General features: G+C 35.7%; 1 protein-coding gene across 3 annotated transcripts in view; it reads right to left on the bottom strand.

The window, feature by feature from the left end:
• jupb (junction plakoglobin b) overlaps positions 1–19,155 on the bottom strand; it is an 81,676-nt gene that overhangs the window by 16,432 nt on the left and 46,089 nt on the right. For 2 of the 3 annotated variants that reach the window (XM_058753359.1, XM_058753358.1), the window contains exons 4-12: positions 17,902–18,155; positions 15,679–15,917; positions 12,101–12,302; positions 11,865–12,009; positions 10,261–10,364; positions 7,117–7,134; positions 4,449–4,787; positions 677–829; positions 360–479 (exon numbers count right to left, since the gene is read on the bottom strand). In XM_058753359.1, coding sequence (XP_058609342.1) covers positions 360–479; positions 677–829; positions 4,449–4,787; positions 7,117–7,134; positions 10,261–10,364; positions 11,865–12,009; positions 12,101–12,302; positions 15,679–15,917; positions 17,902–18,155 — 1,574 coding nt within the window. The remainder of the gene's footprint in view (positions 1–359; positions 480–676; positions 830–4,448; positions 4,788–7,116; positions 7,135–10,260; positions 10,365–11,864; positions 12,010–12,100; positions 12,303–15,678; positions 15,918–17,901; positions 18,156–19,155) is intronic. The other variant, XM_058753361.1, reaches the window with a different exon arrangement.

The raw sequence follows: 19,155 nt of genomic DNA, 5'->3' as shown, positions 1-19,155 counted from the left end.
TAACACTGTGACCACTCTCAAATTGCTTGTTGTGCCAGAAAAATGTGTCTCTAAACACAAAAGTTATGATCTGATAGTTATGTATTTAGAAAATATATCACACCCTTAAGGTTTTTATTTTTTACTTTTTTTGCTTGTAGCATAGCTAACTACTTTATCAAATGAGTAGCTTGATTGTACTTAAAAAAAAATTGAATGCAGCTTCGCTGACACTGGTGGCGTAATATATAAACACAGACAAACACACACATGCAACAGCGGCCAAATGCCCCGCAGTCATCGCCCGCAACACCCACACATCACAACACACACAGATGAAGCGCTTTCACTGCCAGGATTGCCATAAGTTGGTTCAGTACTTGCACAAACAGAGGAATGGTCTGCATGCTGGCGATCTCCCCTCGGTTGATGGGATCTCTGGCCAGTATATGCAAAGCTCCTGTACAGCCTTCCACGATCTCCTCCATTCGCACGCCATCCTGTGAAAAAAAGGTGAAAGTGTGAAGAAAACATTAACTCGAATACTAAAGGGACCTGGTCTATGCCAAAGACTGGGACCTTGATGATAATTGGATTGTATTTTGACCTACCTTTGAGGGATTCGGGCTATATGTGAGGGTGAATAAAGAGGATATATGAAGAATCCATGCACAGGTATAAAAAGCTCCAAACGCACCTGATAGGTCTGCTGGGCCCCGGAGCCGTGTCTTTGAGTTTCCTGATGAGCTTTCAATAGCAGGTTGACCAGTCGAGGGATTGTCCCAGATTCTCTCAGAGGCGCCTGATTGGCCGGACACAGGGCCAAGTTACGAATTAAACCCACTGTGGCCTACAGTGCGAAAAAAGCATATAATTAACTACTGTTTACTGTTTTTCATCTATTTGTTTGTATTTTCTTAATGCTTTCTTATGCTCACAAATGGATTAATGCAGTGGTTTCCATAGTAAATAAAAATTGCTCTAAAAAAAACTTGACATTTCTGCACTGTTTCAACTGAATATAATTTAAATAAATAAAGATATTTTGGTTTTTGAAGAATTTGATGTGAAATTTGATGAGATTATATTGAAATACATATAATTTAAATATCACCTTTAGCTGATGTTTTTAAATGCTTAACACAGAGAAAATAAAGAAATTAAATCAAAATTTTAATTAAAAAAATTTAGCTAATGATTTTTCTAAAAATGCCTAAAAAAAGAGTAAGTAAGCAAATACATTGAAATCGTTCAGATAATTTTGAAGAATTTATTGAGAAATTTATACTGCGTTTATATTGAGATGCATGCTTTTGATTGTCTTTGCATCTTGGCAAAGCTGATCACAGTTCTTGAGAAAAATCTGAGAAGCAAGGTATGAAAAGCATGTCTCTCTAAATTCAAACACTTGCTGTCCTATGAATCTTATTGTGGCCTATGAAAAAATAATTTGAAAAAGATCTCTTTTGTGATTTTTCTTTGTGATGGGTTTAGCTAAAATCTCTTAAACACAATGAACCGTGCCCCACTTTTGTGGCGCCATACCTTTTCAAAAAGACATAATCTGAACCTAAACTCAATTGTTGTGAATTCATCATTGTGCAGCTCATTGTAAGTCCATTCTTCAAAGCTTTCATCATCTTTAACAAGTGACTCACTCTTGTAAATCCCAAAGTGCTGACTGTCGACTCAAACCCAGGCGCCGACATCAACATGATGGCAACCGAGCGATGTTACTTGCAGCAATAATGCTTTTTTAATTAAAAATTTGAGCTGAATACAAAGTTTAGGTTGAGGCTTGATGTGAGACTGAATGCAGCCTCAAACGTTTATGGATGCATCGATGCACACACGAATCTTTGTCGGTGAAATCACCTGTATGTCACTCCATAATATAGTTCAGAGAAATGTCAAGCATTGATGCAAACTGTTTGCCATTTTACTTCTGCCTAACCATCTGTGCACCAGGAGCGCTGTGTAAACGCTTAATTTCATACGGCCTCCTTCATAACGCATCATTAGTCAACAATGTTCCTCTGCTGATTAGAGAACGCCAGCTGATAGAGCAGATCTCCGCAGGGTGGGACGACAAGCCATGTCAAGTGCTGAAAACGCCTCCAAATAATCATGATGCAATGCATTCCACACATTGGGCTCTCATGTGTGTTGCATTAGTGCTCTGTTCTCTCCACCCCGCCTGGGTGCAAGTAAAGCCATCAACCAAACTCCATTTGTAAAACTGTTGAACTGTTTTCTGGTTTCTACATAAAAGACATTATAAAATAAATAGTTCTGGTTCTAAATGAACCAAATCAGTTATAAAATGCATAACATTGGGCCACACTACTACAGTACTTAAGCTACAACTATATTACTGGGAAAAATATTCATTAATTTGGTTTTAGAAGAATTTCAACAGAAAGTTCATATCAAGATACTTGACTTTTAATCGCAGTCTTTGGATTTTCAGAAAATCTGAGCATATTGTTGAGAAAAAATATGAGAAGCCATGTATACAAAGTGCAAAAAATGCATATAAATAACTACTGTTCATAAAATAGTCATGAACCTATTTGTTAGTGTATTTTTTATGTATTGCTATTGCTTTATTATGCTCACAAACGGATTATACTCTGAATATAAAAAAAATACTCTGTTTCATTTAAATATCTTCGTTATCTGATGTTTTCCACATTTAGAATGTTTTACAGCTAAAAAAAAAGTTTAATAGTGCTTTTGAAAAATGTGTCAAATTATGTACATGCATATAAGATGAAGTTATATCAGCAATTTGATTTTTAGACAGACCTATTGAGATCACATTAGCCGCTTAACATTTCTAAGTTCTCACATCATCTTGTTAATATACCTTTTAATGGAAACTTTCATTTAAGCAATACATTAATGCCTGACTGCATTTCAACAACGACAATGACAGATAAAATATAAAGACATGGCGGTTTGATGCCATCAATAAAAGTCTAAAAGCACTACTATATTGCTCAGCACAACATCTATACAAACAAATCACTGAGTGCATCACAGTGGCGAGCAACACACAAAACACCTGAGTACATAATCAATGCAAACGCTTATATTTTCCAGGCAGATTTTGTTAGGAATCACCGCATGCAGACCGTGAGTGAAAATAAAAGCCTGGCATTCTCGTTCTTCTGGATCGATACACACGTGCCGAACAGATCACAGCACACACACACACACACAGGTTTCTGCTCCAGCGGTCTGATACGATTAAGCGGGAGATCATGCGTGCCGGGAGCCCGTGCCCAGAGAGAGACAATCAGAGTCCAGCCCACCACAAATCAGAGAGCCGAGGACAGCCAATTACATCCACCACGACCTTCCTGATTTCCCCAAGCTTCAAGGGCTTTGACTAGCATGGAGGCATCAACAAGATAAAAAATTAAAATTGGTTGGTTACGGCATGTGATAGTTATTTTAGAAGTGCAAAGGAAAACTGACCATCTGCAATGCTTAATTTTTATATTCAAATGTTTTTTATACAAATATTAAGGGCAAATGCTTGGAACGTAATACACTACTGTTCAAAAGTTTGGGGTTGGTAAGATTTTTAAATGTTTTTTTAAAGAAGTCTCTTATGCTCACCAAGCCTGCATTTATTTGATCAAAACTACAGTATAAACAGTAATATTGTGAAATATTATTACAAATTAAAATAACTGTTTTCTATTTGAATATATTTTCAAATGTAATTTATTCCTGTGATGCAAAGCTGAATTTTCAGCATCATTACTTCAGTCTTCAGTGTCACGTGACGTGATCCTTTAGAAATCATTCTATATGCTGATTTGCTGCTAAAGAAACATTTCTCACACACACATATTTTTAAACTGCCTGAACACTTCGCCATCACCATTGGCCATGATAAAGAGAGTCCCTCCCCAAAAGCACACCATTGCATAATATTTGCATGAAGTTAAGTTCTACTAAACTTTATTGCATAACCAATGGTCTCTGTTGCTCAACTCTCCTTGAAAATCATTGACTCCTGATGACTTTTTTACTACCAAAAACTACCAGTGTGACTGTCCTGTCTTTCTTTGTCCTCACTTGCTCACCTTCATGCCATCATTTTAATTCTATAACACAAACTTATTTCAGGCACCCTGATGCAGGGATTTACAGCTCTCAGTCTGTGTATGGCAGCAGCTCCTCGCATATGATGCTGGAGGGCTCTTTTATTGTTCCAGCTAGTGTCCTCAAAATTACACCGAAGCCCCAGAGGAGCGTAGGAGTGCTGCTCAATGACTAAGATCCGGCAGCAAATCAGCTTAACGCGAGAGGCAAGTCTCAGCGTTCTTCCACATCAAAGGCGTGCAAGAACTGCCCCCAGACGATTCAAATCTGACCTTTAAATTTAAACGGCGGAGAGGACTTTAAAATTGGCAGCTCTTCAGACACACACACAGAAAATAACACATACAGACCTTTACTACAGGCCAATAGTGCGGCTGGCCCAAGAGCTTGGTGATGGCGGGGATGCCGTAGTGCAGACGCACTGCATTCTGGGCCAGCTCTGCATCGGGGTGGCGGCTCGTGAGATGACGCAGGGCGCAGACGGCCGGCTCGGCCACATCCTCCTTTTCTCCGGCTCGCAACACGGCATGAATGAGCGCCTCCACCCCACCGCTCTGGGTGACCAGGGCTTTGTTGCGCGCGTTGTTGCAGGTGAGGTTTGACAGGATGCCAGTAGCGCAGGTCAGCATGTTCACGTCATCTGATCCCAGCTGACTCACTAAGATCTGCAGGAGACCGTCCAGACCTTCCTGTATGGAGATCAAACAAGACTGGGTCTGTTTTTTTTTTTTTTTGTATTTTCCATTTTCATTTTTGTAATATTTTGTTTTTGACATTTTTTATTAGTTATATATTATTGTTTAAGTTAGTTTTTATTATTGTATTTTTATATTTTTGTATATTATTGTATTATAGTATATATTATTGTATTATACACTATATACTATATATATATATATATATATATATATATATATATATATATATATATTAGTGCTGTCAATCGATTACAATTTTTTATCGCGTTAATCACAGTCGTGGACTGTGATTAATCATGATTAATCGCAAATTTCAAATACTAGGATTTACCTGTAAATGTGTTGAAATAAAGAAATGCATGAAACTAGTTTAAGGAAACAGAACCTTTCACACTTCCGCCAGGTATGAGACATAATCCTTATTATTATTTTGTTTTTATTCCGCCATTATCAGCCTTTAAACTGGCAATAAAACGTTTACCAAGTCACATCGCTTCAATCCCAGTATACATTTACTCAACTGTTATCAAAAGTGTTTCTAAATAAATACAACAAAACATTTCTTGCGACCTTACGTGAAGTATTATGACAAAATGCGTTATGAAGAAGAATTGGACCTGTTCTGCAGCTGCATTAGAGCTAACATTAGCATCATGCTTCATAAGACAATTTATGAGATTAATAGTACACTTTTACTCAGAACTCACTTCAAACCACCATCAAGTGTTTGTAATAACTTCCTTTTGCGATCACATGTGGAATTTGGTCGTTTACTGTTGTTAAAATATGCTGTTTATAGCCTTTTATATCGCTGCACAAATTAGCATTTCAGATGTACACAATCTAAAACAAAATCACATACAGACCATATCCTATCGTAATCGTGTGTTTATTATCTTATATAATCTATAGTGGCTGTTGTCAAGTTTATTTCTGCTGTGTAAAAGCCTTAACACGTGCTCTGCTGAAACTCACGTTGTTTGTGATGTTACCGCCTTTCCGTTCTTAAGTTGCCAGGGATACATTCCAAGTATAAGACACATTAGTAAAAGGATCTTTTAAATTTTTATTTGTCTATATACACTTTGGGGCGGCCGCGGTACATTAAAAAAGTAGCCCAAAACAGCTCTGTAATTTTTCCCGCGACTATATTTTCAAAATAGCCCACTTGTGCCGTTACCCTGGCAACACTGGTTCGCTGTACCCAGGCTGTACCCTAAATTAAAATTGAGATCCTTTGCGCCTCAGACATATTTAGGGTATTCCAATCACCGTTTATTTATTTATTTATTAAATAACTTAAATATTACATTTTCACTAGACTTAAATAGTACGCGCTTGTTTTGACAGATCTGAGATTTAAAAATGGCGCTACCGGAAATGCTTCAGGGCCAGACATGCACAGTAGAGTTCCAACGCCTTTGTTATTGTTTACGTCCTTGAAATGGTCTATAGATAACCTTCCACGCTGCGATGACGGGAAGAAGTTGGGGTCAAACCTTATCAAGCGATTAATTTGCATTAAAAAAATATTAACGCGTTAAAATTTTTTGATTAATCGCATGCGTTAACACGTTAACGTTGACACCCCTAATATATATATTTGTATTTTTTTTGTATTTTCCATTTTCATGGTAGTGTTTTTCATGTTTTTGTCATTTTTTTTATTAGTTATTAGTTTTTCATCAGTTTATTAATTTTTATTTATTTATTTATTTTCCTCATAGTTTTTATTATTTTTTATTTCAGTTTTGGTTTTAGTTATTTTAGCATATCAAGATAAACTAAATGAAAATGACAAATGCTGCTTTGGCAACTAGCTGAAAACAAAGTTTGAGTTTCTTATATTTTATTTTATTTCAGTTAATATTTATTAAGTAACATGTTTTCTATTTATACTGCAAAATATTATTATAATTTAAAATAACTGTTTTATATTTGAACATAACTTAAGATGTAATTTATTCCTGTGATCAAAGCTGAATTTTCAGCATCATTACTCCAGACTTCAGTGTCACATGATCCTCCAGAAATCATTCAATATGCTGATTTGATATTTTTGTGAAAAGCATGGTAATTTTCTTGAGGATTCTGTGATGAACAGAAAATTCAAAAGAACAGCATTTATTTAGAAATATAAATATTTTGTAACATTATACATATCTTTACTTTTACTTTTGATTGCTGAATAAAAGTATTAATTTCTTTCTCTGTTAACATGCATTTTGTTTACAGTACATCTTGTGGCTATACTATTAAAATACTGAATGTTTCAATGTTTACAAACTAGCTTCATTCACATCCATTGCAAGAGCCTCACCATGATCCAGATTTTTGCCTTTTTTAAAGAAAAAGAGAGACAAGTGGAATCATTTTTGAGGTTATCAACATCAAGCCACAAAAATTGTCAACTGAGTTAAACTTGTACTGAACCCAGAATATTCTTTTATCATTCACCTTTTTAATACATCATACTGTAAATGATCAGTGACAGTGCAAAAGATTTACATAAAAACATGATATTTCAAGAATCAGACAGTCATAACCTCTAATTATCACAAATGAAAGAGATGATAGAAGAGGAGGAGACTGAGATAAGAAACAAATGAAAGAGGAAAGGCAGTGAAGGAACGAGATAAGATAGAACGTGAGTTTGTGAAGGATTAGAGACAGACAGGCGCTCAACACACATTTAAATTCTACACACTTTCGGTGGGAGCAGAAGGAGACACGGCCGCTAATAGTTGTTTTTGTTCCTTGAATTTAATAATAAGGGCGAAAATGATAACCTGTTTATCATTAATTGTGCATTTTCTGGGCCACTGAATTCTGAGAAGCAGTGATGAGGGACAAACTGTGTGGAGGTGAGGAACAATTATGAAAACCACAAGTCGCCTGAACTATAAAAGCATTAGAAAGTACAGAGGAAAAACTGTCAGTCTAACATGAAAGCTGTTCGGTGGCTTTCAAGCTCTGACTGCACTCTGCACATTTAATAACTGAATGAAATATTGAAAATGCTATTGTTATTTCATTTGTAAGCAAATATTCTAATTATCTGCTTTATAAAGCCATTTCATATTCACATTCAGTATCGAATCATGACTGACTAATTTTCTCTTGAGGATAACTTGGGTAATTTTGCTTACAAAACACTAACAAGGTAAAACACAAAAACAGCTTTTCTTTCAACAACAACTTTTAGGTGGTTGCTAGGATGCACTGGGCAGTTACTAGGCAGTTAATGGAATGTTCTGGGTGTTTTCTGGGTGTTTGCTAGGCTTTTCTGTGTGGATGCTAGGTTAGTCCACCCAAAAATGAAAATTCTGTCATTAATTATTCACCCTCGTCTCGTTCCAAACCCGTAAGACCTTCGTTCATCTTCGTCGCGTGTTCACAAGAGTCAGAGCACCGACTTCTGCGTGAGCAGAATCACACACATGCATTGTGGTACTCTTGTGAACGCACGTCAAAGAATGACACGGAAGAGAATAATTGTTGAATAGAGTTATTTTTATTTTCATTGTGCACAAAATTTTGTATTTTCGTATATTCATAAAATTAAGGTTGAACCACTGATGTCACATTGGCTATTTTAACTAAGTCCTTACTAACTTTTTGGGTCTTGAACGTGTCAGTTGCGTTGCTGTCTATGCAGGGTCAGCAAGCTCTTGGATTTCATCAGATATCTTAATTTGTGTTGTAAAAATTAATGAAGGTCTTACGGGTTTGGAACAACATGAGGGATGTTGTTAATGACAGAATTTTAATTTTTTGGTGAACTATTCCTCAGGCCATCCAAGTTGTAGGTGACTTTTTTTCTTCAGAAGAATAGAAGAGAATAGCATTGTTAGCTGAAACCGTGGTGCTTGGTGATTCATAAAATGCAAGTCAGCGGCTGCTGGTTTTTAAGAATAAATAAAAGCATATCAAGGAATACAAAAGTAATACCCAAGGCTATTGGCGACATACTGAGGTCTTATGAAGCGAAACGATCAGTCTGTGAAGAAGCTGAACATTATTTACAACATTACAGCCTGTAATCCAGAGCCTCAGGCAAATAGGGAAATTTGATTCTTTTCCACAAACTGGTTCTTTCAGACAGTTTCTGGTTCAAATAACTGATTCTCCAGTTCGTTTTTGTAATCATACAATGATGTAATGAATACAGAATTATATTATTAAAGCACCCAATAATGATATGAAACAAGGATGTTTTTCATGTCTAAAGCACATAAAGTGAATAAACTAGTCTTCAACAGCTCAACGTTTTCCACAAACAAAGAGAAACCATAAAAACTTTAATTATGGCCCTTTTTTCAAGTGCTGGATTCACACATGCACATATCAGCGGCTCATTGGTCTTCGGTCCGAGTCTGATCTGTTTCCTCAGTTCACTGTCTGTATTTTGGCTCATTTCGAGTTGGACTGACTGTAAGGTGTCCGAAAGTGAGTTTTGATTGAGTAACTTGTAGATCGGTGCTGCTCAAGCCCCGAACTGTTTAAGATGGTTCAGTCTGATTTGGTGAACTGGTTCAACCGGTTCATTAAAAAGAACCTGTTCAATAGAATGATTCTTTCGCAGACCTAACATCACTCTGGACTGTTTGCCTGAGGCTCTGGATTACAGGTTATTATGTTGTAAATAATGTTTAGTTTCTTGCACAGACCGATCATTTCGCTTCATAAGACCCCAATATATCATCAGGAGCAACGGGTATTAATTTTGTATTCCTTGACATGCTTTTTTTTATTTTCAAAAAGCAACCATTTGCATTTTATGAATCACGAGGGACCACGGTTTCAGCTAAAAAATATGCGGTAACACTTTATTTTAAGGTGTCCTTGTTACACGTTACATGTAACAACAATAAATTATGCATAATTACATGCAAGTAACCCTAAACCAAACCCTTATCCTAACCCTAACCATATAGTAAGTACATGTGGCTAATTAATATTACTCAGTACTTAAATGTATAATTAAACTGCAACAAGGACACCTTAAAATAAAGTGTAACCAGATCTGCTTTACTGTTCTACTGAAGGTCGCCTCTGGCTTGCTCAGTTGGGGACACTTAATTTCTAGCGATTATCGCCGATTTGATTGCACAGATACTATTTAAACTAAACTGAGCTAGACAATGATATCTCTGAATTCAATAATGAAATGCCTTTAACTGAAAATTGAAAATTGAGTGTTTAATCTTATCATTATACATTACTGACACTCTATCCTCTAATTTGATACTGTTAAGTGCTTTGACACAATCTGTATTGTAAAAGCGCTATATAAATAAAGGTGACTTGACTTGACTTGAAGGAAAAAAGTCACCTACATCTTGGATGACCTGAGGGTGAATAAACAAACAGTACATTTTATTTTTTGGGTGAACCGTCCCTTTAAGTACAGTACAGCATTGTAACAAACATACGGTCTACAGACTGAAACGGCTCGTTTTACCTGCTTGGTTGCAGCGTCAGAGAGATTCCTCAGGGTCCACAAGCAGTTCTGTGTCAGACGCTGACTCGAACCTGTGAGATGTTGGCCGAGAGCCTGCATACCTCCTGCCAAATGGAGAGAAAAAGGCTTAGAGTCCATATTTATCGGACTTAGCCACAAAAAAAAAAGAAGAAAGGACAAAACTATCCAGCTACACAACCTGCTCTAAAAAGAAGAAGGCTGTATTTCTCCATGGATTAGCTATTGTCTGCCAAAGGGAGAGAAATGTCTTTTGGAGTCTGTGCAGATAAACTAAAAGCCACATGGCTTAGGAAGATAAAAAGAGGGAAGGAGATTAGGAGACATCCTTGAAAACTGCTTCTCATCCAGTGTTGTAACTACCTGATCCTCAGCGCTTTCTCAAGACGAGCGTCGAAGCCTCATCTGGGAAGACGCCATAACTGTGAAGACTTTTATGAGATCAGCTCTGGCAGGCACGATAGAGCGAGATATTTTAGTCTCGCAACCTTTGTCGTTGTATATCGAAGTATTAATTCGCTGAAAGGTCAGCGTTAATAAAGTAACATCATACAGCGACGGCATGACTGCCGTGAAGCGGTCCTGACAGGCAGGTTTGATAAAGGTGGGTTTTTACATAAACTGCACCTGTATTAGTTTTAATGGAAAATCTACTTGAGTTGAGTTCAATGGCTAAATCATGCATTCTTGGGACTCTAATATAGTGGTTAAACACACATGCTGCTGATATGTCCAGTCATGGTGTTCATGATGCAGATTTAAAATTTGGCACTCGTCTCCACTGTCTTTCACGGTCATAAAAACCTGAAAACATTAGTCATGGAACAGTAATAAAAAGAAAAGTTACAGCGATTTTCTAGTGATTTCTGGCCATGCTGTGCAAAGAAGCTCAGAAAGCTGAATCATCCATTGATTTGCATTCAAATCTCAAGGTTTTTTCAAAACTATGAGGTTAGTTTTTATTTTTATTTATCTATTTTTTTTCCAAATAATTCGTTAAAGACATTTATAATGTTACAAAAGATCATATTAGAATGATTTCTGAATAGGATCATGTGACACTGAAGACTGGAGTGAAAATTCAACTTTAAAAAATATATTCAAAACAGTTTAAATTGTAAGAATATTTCAAAATAATACTGTTCTTAATGTATTTTTTTTGCTCAAAATAAATACAGCCTTGGTGAGCTTAAGATACTTCTTTCAAAAGCATCTTACCAACCCCAAAGTGTATAATGTTTTTTTTTACTAGAATTGTTACATGACAAACAAATGGAACTCGTCCGTAGCAATCTCAGAAATACTTAATAACGTAATAATCATGAATGACTAAAAGTCGCGCAAATTCATTCACCAAAAGTGGGGAAAAATATGCAAAAAGCCCCCAACACCCTCAGACAAGGAACCCAGAGATTGTGATATTAAATAGAAATTATACAAAAACGCCCAAGAGAACAGTACTTGGGAATGAAAGAAAAGAGATAAGAATATTCCTCTAGGGTCTAAGAATAAACAAAATTCATAAACGGGAAACAAAGGGGGAAAAAAAGAGTTAAAAGAAGAACGTAACGCACACATCCACTCACCAGCGTCAACAATAGCCGGCTTGTTGCTTGGACAGACAGAAAGCACCTTCAGGACTCTGCTGGTGGTCCACAGGAGCTTCTCATAATTGTAGTTTCTCATAATGAACACCAAACATTCTGGCCCACCATTTGCCAGGATGATCAACTGTGAAAAGAGAAAAGCCACACAGATTAAGGCTAAAATATACTCTATGCAAGCACTCTGTAAGTCTCCAAGGCTAGTGATGCTATGACACCTTGCTCTCCTGATTGCCGTAAGACAGCAGCTGCAGGCAGTCTGTGGTGATGGCCAGGAACTTGGGGTTGGTCTTTTTCAGAAGAGGGACCATCCGTTGCAGTCCATCAGCCAGACGCACCGCCATCTTGGCTCCCTCCTGGTGCAGTAACAGGTTGTGTAACGTGGTAATGGCATAGAACAGCACTGACTCCATAGGGGAACTGAAGAAACAATAGAGCATTTATAACATTTTCTAAATCATACAGATTTTAACACAGAATCACCATATATGATGATCCCTGTGTGAGAGACACAATTCCCAAAATATAAGCTTTCATTAGCTTTCATATCTGTTTCATATATGTTGCTGAAAAACAAGTTATTAAAATATTATCTGAAAAATATTTACTGTCTACTAAGTTAATTATGTATCATTTGCTAAAAAAGGTTAAAAACGTTAATTATGTATTGTTTGCTAAAAAGGTGAAAGGTGAAAAACAGTTGAAAGATACAACACAAATACAATTCTTGAAAACATGGAAGGAACAAAAGATGAAAATGATTAATAATAGCCTACACATAATTAATAATACATAATACATGTATACTTATTTTTTCATTTTGAATAAATATTTTTTATTAAAATAAATAGAACATCAAAATTATTATATTACAGAGAATAGAATAGAATAGAAATTTCTCAGTTTTCGCATTGCGGGGAAGGAGAGATGAACATTATTATTAATACAATTATGCTGATTATTATTATTATTTATTTAACTATTAAAAATAAATAAAAATGGTTTATTATTTAAAATAAAATATCAAATTAAACATTATTAAAGATATTATTATAGATTATATAATAAAATACAAAATAACAATTTTCATGAGATGAACATTATTATTAATGATTAAATTTTATATAAAATAAAATACTATTTATTATTCAGATAAATAACGATTATATTGTTATATACAATTATATATTCTTATTATAGATATTAGAATGTAATCATTTTCAATAACAATTTCATTTTTGCTTTTGATTTCATACCGTTACAATGCATTTGTTAAAATTCTTTGCACAGAATTTTTCCCAGTATCCCAGACCTCAGTTTGAAAACTGAATAAACAATGTGAAAAATACTATATTATTTATTGTTTACATTTACTTTTACAGTTACAGTGCAAATTAGACCGTTCTCGATTAGAGAACTAGCAGAAAAACACACAGTCCTGCCATCAGTAATCAGGATGCACAAACAAACAGCAATGTTTTCACTGAGCTACAGAAAAACCAGCCTACAAATGGCTTGCTTCCAGTCCTCTGTGCATATTAAACTAGAACATAAAAGAGTGTTTTCACAACAGAAAATCACATCTAGACTGCTATCAAAGCGGTTGCATGCAGCAATCTTTAAGATATCATCCTTGAGCAAGACATTTAACTACAGACTGCAGTGAGCAGACTGTCCCTGTAACTTAATATGGTGATACCGTGTCAAAGTTGCAGCGGCCCTGGATGCATGGTCATAAAGATCCTGCTCTACTCTATTATCTCAACATCTGCTGCAAATGGGCTTTCTGACAGAGCAAATTTCCCATCAGAGTCCAAATATATCTCTAAAATACAGCTCCGCTATAGCCCTCATTGCAGTGCAGTGGAGGCTTTCATATGCAGAAAATGGACACACTGTCCTGCTTTAGCATTGCTTAGTCACAGCATTCATCAAAATGCACCAGAGGTTAGGAGATGAAGTCAGTGCAAATTAATGTGCACCACAACCAGAGAAGAGCTAAACACGCTCACCAAGCTTAATACAACGGGGAAAGAAAACGGCAGGTTGACCAGACCAGAAGCGGAAGGATTACAGCTTCCCTGCTGACCATCTTAAAACCAGTGTGAATTTCAGTGCCGGTCCAGGCTGGTTAGTGCTGGTTTGGTGATGATCTAGCATGGGCTCTCATAGGAACTGCAAGTGTCCATCAAATGTTTGCCACTATTCAACCGAAACCATTTGTCTGTCCATGTACAGTCAAGGGACTAATTAAAACATGAAAGCATTAGACCGGCAAAGCATCTGTCATTCATCATTTATCTAATATCACACATACACAAGTCAACACTGGATATCTGCATTTTCAGAGATAAAAATGTGATATTTATTAGCCATTGATATTAAATTCTCTGAGATGGCTTTAATATTTATCATTTTACATCAAAACATAATTTGGAGCAAACGTTTTGAAGTTTGAACTTGAGTTAGATATTTAATGCAAAAATCTAGCTGAAATAGTCATGTTTTACGATTACTATTTACTTATAAGAATATTTAATTATTCAATCATTTATCAATATGGAACAATATATATAATATATATATATATATATATATATATATATATATATATGTAAGGGATAATCAACGGCTAGCTGTGCATTAAACGATTTGAATGCATGACGTGGAGGCAAAGAACTGCCCGACGCGCAGCGGAGGCGTTGATTATCCCGTTTATGCCATGGTCATTTCCCAGCATTCACATATTAAAGATGTTAATAATATTTGCGCTGCAATATTTGACCGGAACGATAAAAATGACGGTTATTTTCTTCTGTATTACTATTTAACTGTAACTGTATGTTACTATGGTTACCAATGTTTATAGGAAGTGCATTAATTTAGAACGTGATTAAACTGACCTGGAACTACCTGTGCAGTTCAACGAATTTAATCAACACCTGCCAGCCAATCAGAATAGAGTATTCAGACAGACCATGGCATAAATATATATACTGTATATGTATATACTGTATATATATTTGTGTATCTAGTATAATTGCATTGCATATATATCTTTTTTATTTTTGTAACATTTCTAATTTATTTCTATAAAAATATATTTTATGTATTTAATTTGATTAATTTTAGTCAAATTAATTTAACTTTTAAATAAATAAATATAATTGATTTAATATATTTTATATTAATTACATTTATTATACATTTAATATTGATTATATATATATACAATAAAATCAATTATATTATTACATATATATTATATACATGACTGTATAATATATAATGTAATAATATATAATCATTACATTATAAATTATACAGTCAATAAAACCTAAAATAATACACATGAAACAAGTACATATAAATATTTACCAAGAGAAATAAAAAACACATTTGGTATTTGCTACTATGTGTTTGTCTTTTCTTTTTCATTTTTTCTTTTAAATTTAGTTACAGTTTCAGTAATTTTTTTTAATATGATGCCTTCCCAACTGGCTGAAATAAAATAAGTTTAAGATTTTTGTTATATTTCAGTTAACAATTTTTTTTTTTATTATATATTTTATTAATTTTTTTTTTAAAGTAACATTTTATTAAGTAAAGTTTTATTTCATAGTTTTAGTTTTAGTTAATGATAATAACCATGACAGCTTATGAGAGACATTTTGGTATCTAACACCCACATGCCGATCGAGTCCACACATTTTTTTCTTATATTCTGGCTGGCATAGAAACATGTCACATTACAGAAGTAAAACACTATGCGCAAACTCCTCAGGCATACACTGACCTGAGCATGCGCACTAGTGCGGGGATGCCGCCCGATTTGAAGATGGCTAGCAGGCCCTCGCGCTGGTGGGAGAGGCTGTGCAGGATGCTGGCAGCGCAGCGGGCCGTCTCCAGGTCTCCGGTGTTCTGCATGGCCCTCACCACAGCCGACACCATCTGAGGAGACTGCATGAGCACACGGCGAGACGCCTCCTTCCGCGTAAGCTGGTTCACAATCAGTGCTGCCTTGTTTACCACCACCTGCAATGGGAAAAGAAAAGCTTGCACGTCAAAAAAACTTTGATGTGCAGCAAGTCTGATATTTGGATGTATCCGTCTAATCATATGCAGTTTATGTTAAAGGGGTCGTATGATGCGATCTCAAGTTTTCCTCTCTCTTTGGAGTGTTACAAGCTGTTTGTGCATAGATAAGATCCCTGAAGTTGCAAAGACTAAAGTCTCAAAACCAAAGAGATATTCTTTATAAAAGTTAAGACACGACCACGCCCTCCTAAAACGTCTCATTCAAACACGCCCCCACATGTCTATGTCAGCGCATTTTATGGAGAACTGTTTCAATAAAGTGGGACAATTCCAACTTTGCAAGGACAGTCTGGCACTTCTGACTCACAGCCTGTAAGTACGTTTTCTTATTTAAAGAATTTGCCACTGACTATTCAAACGTGAGTTTTGAGCTCTGTAGAGTAGTGCTTGTTGTTTGTCGTTTCTCCGATCACAAATGCAGACATGGTAATGGTAAAAGAGAGTATAAGTCATTATAATCAGTAATTATGTCCCCACTGGATGCAACAAATGCCTCATTTATAATGGGTTTTATTGTTTTTGTGTCGTTGCGCCTGGACACGGCATCACAATACAGTAAGGGGTGTAACATTTCTGTCACACGCTTGAGGTATTCGGCCAATCACAACGCACGAGATAGCTGGCCAATCAGAGCACGCCTTGCTTCTCAGAACGATGAGCTTTGTAAAAATCGATGTTTTTCAGAAAGGCGGGGCATAGAGGAGCAACCATAATGTACAGTATGTGGAAAATAATGTGTTTTTGAACCTTAAACCGCATAAACACATTGCATTACACCAAATACACAAAATAATGTTCTTTTTAGCAACATCATATGACCCCTTTAAAGGAATAGATTTCAATAGAATTTATTAGAATACGTTTTCTAAATATGTACTTACCTTCAGGCCATCTATTATGTTTGTTTCTTTTTGGGAACAGATTTGGAGAAATTTAGCAATACATCACTTGCTCAGCAATGGATCATCTGCAGTGAATGGGTGCCGTCGGAATGAGAGTCGAGAAAGCAATATTATGGATAGACGACTCGTGCTTTAGCTGGAAGCAACAGTTGGAAGTTAAAAAATGTCACAATGATGGATTTGTTTCTTACATTTGCTTCATTAATTAATGGACTGGAGCGGTGTGGATTATTGTGATGTGTTTATCAGCTGTTTGGACTTTCATTCTGACGGCACCCATTCACTGCAGAGGATCCAATGGTAAGTGAGTAAGTGAGTAATGCTACATTTCTCCAAATCTCTCCCTGAAACAAACCCATCAACATCTTGGATGGCCTGAGGGTGAGTAAATGTTTAGTAAATAATCATTTTTAGGTGAGCTATTCCTTTAAGGAACCATATTTCACAACTGGTGACTCATCACAGTATTAAAATTGCTCAATGTATATAAAATGGGAAAATGTGTTCTTGAAATAAGAAACTGTAAAGTGTTAATATGCAAAAACATGCAAAAATATGCTAAATTATTCACACGGCATGAATAGAAAAATGGAAAAATATGGTTTCTAAATGTTTTTAGACTTTCAGTGGTTGCATGCTCTCAGCAGCCAGTAATTTAACTTGGAAAATAGATCATATCCTAAAGTTGTTTTTCACATCATATCATAGCACATTTCAGTCCTTTGTTTCACTTTATTCCCTCTTTCTCCTTCTACATTTCTAGTTCATCCTGTGAGATTATTTCCCATCTTGCAAAACGAAAAGGGTAATGGAAAGATTCATATTATCACATGCACTCCCCCATCTTATTCTTTGAGAATGACAGCTAGCAAGTCAAAACTTGTACTTTTACTCCAGATCATTTAAGATATCAGCTCAGCTCTTTTATCACAGTTCCTGGTCTTAGGTCTTTGTTTTTAATGAAAAGGCTTAATGTGATAATTGTACATATATTTTCATTTCCCCATCTGTCATCGTACCTGGTCCTCATCGGCCAGCAGTTTGGTGAGCTCTGGTACGGCGCGAGTGGCCAGCTCAGCATCATCCTGATAGTTGATGAGGTGGACGATGGCTGTTTTGAGGAGCTGCGAGGGCTCGGCCAGTCTCTGCACATTGGTGGGCTGGTCTGGATTGCTCTGCGCAGTGAGCACCGTCTCTCCCTCCACCAGCGTCTCGGGGAACATGGCCGCACGTACTCGCTGAGCTCGAGTTAGATTGTACTGAGCCTCGATATCTGAGCACAGATGAAGAAAGAGGCTAATTAAACCAACAAGCTCCTCAAGGTGATGCATTACAATCATTTTAACACTTATTACTCTGTATTATCATTGACTCGACAGCACTGATACTATTGAGAAACAACCTGAACTGAACTGAAGTGAATGGCACAAGTACCGCAGATCTGCTTTATAGCTGAGGCAAACTCAAACTGTTCAATGAAACAAATCTTTATAATGAAGTCTGCATCACTGATTTTTTTACTTTCCTATTTAGCACTGTAAAGCTGCTTTGAAGCAATCTCTACTGTATAAAGTGCTATATAAATAATGGCAACATGACTGTTATGAGGTGTTTTTATAATAAATAAAAAAAATCACTGTAAGTATCAGACTGATTATATGAAAAGGTAGCATAAAACTGCAGACAAAATTTGTAATAATTACTTAACTTTACAAACAAACATTAAAAATATCTGTAAAGTATATTAAATGTGAAGTGTGCTATTTTTTATGACAAAAAGGTTCCAAAAAGTGTAACAGCGTGGCTCAGAAATATGCTCCAGCTTCACATAATAATAATAATAGTTATAATTGTATTAAAAATATTAAATTAATCCCTTCTCCCTACAAATAATTAATTATTATTATTATTATTATTATTAAAGTGATGTTTCTGAGCCAGTGCTACACTTTTGGGACTTTCTGTATCACGCTTTAGCTTCACGTAATAGTAATAATAATAATAATAATAATAATGCTATTATTTTTTTATGAAAAATATTACATTTATCACTTCTTCAACCAATGAATATATTATTATTATTATTATTATTATTTATTTTTATTATTATATTAATTACTTCTTCTAACTATAACCGACTGTACCTAATATTGCAGATATGTAGACTTGGTGAATGAATATTGAATCAATGGGCAGTCACAGGTGTGCACTTATAGGTTATTTTACCATCTATAGGAGCTCAAACGTGGCTTTTCCAATCAGATTTCGGATGC

The sequence above is a fragment of the Onychostoma macrolepis genome, chromosome 19 (genome assembly GCF_012432095.1).
Source record: "Onychostoma macrolepis isolate SWU-2019 chromosome 19, ASM1243209v1, whole genome shotgun sequence".
NCBI classification, from domain to species: domain Eukaryota; kingdom Metazoa; phylum Chordata; class Actinopteri; order Cypriniformes; family Cyprinidae; genus Onychostoma; species Onychostoma macrolepis.
This window is presented reverse-complemented; position numbering and strand designations above follow the sequence as displayed.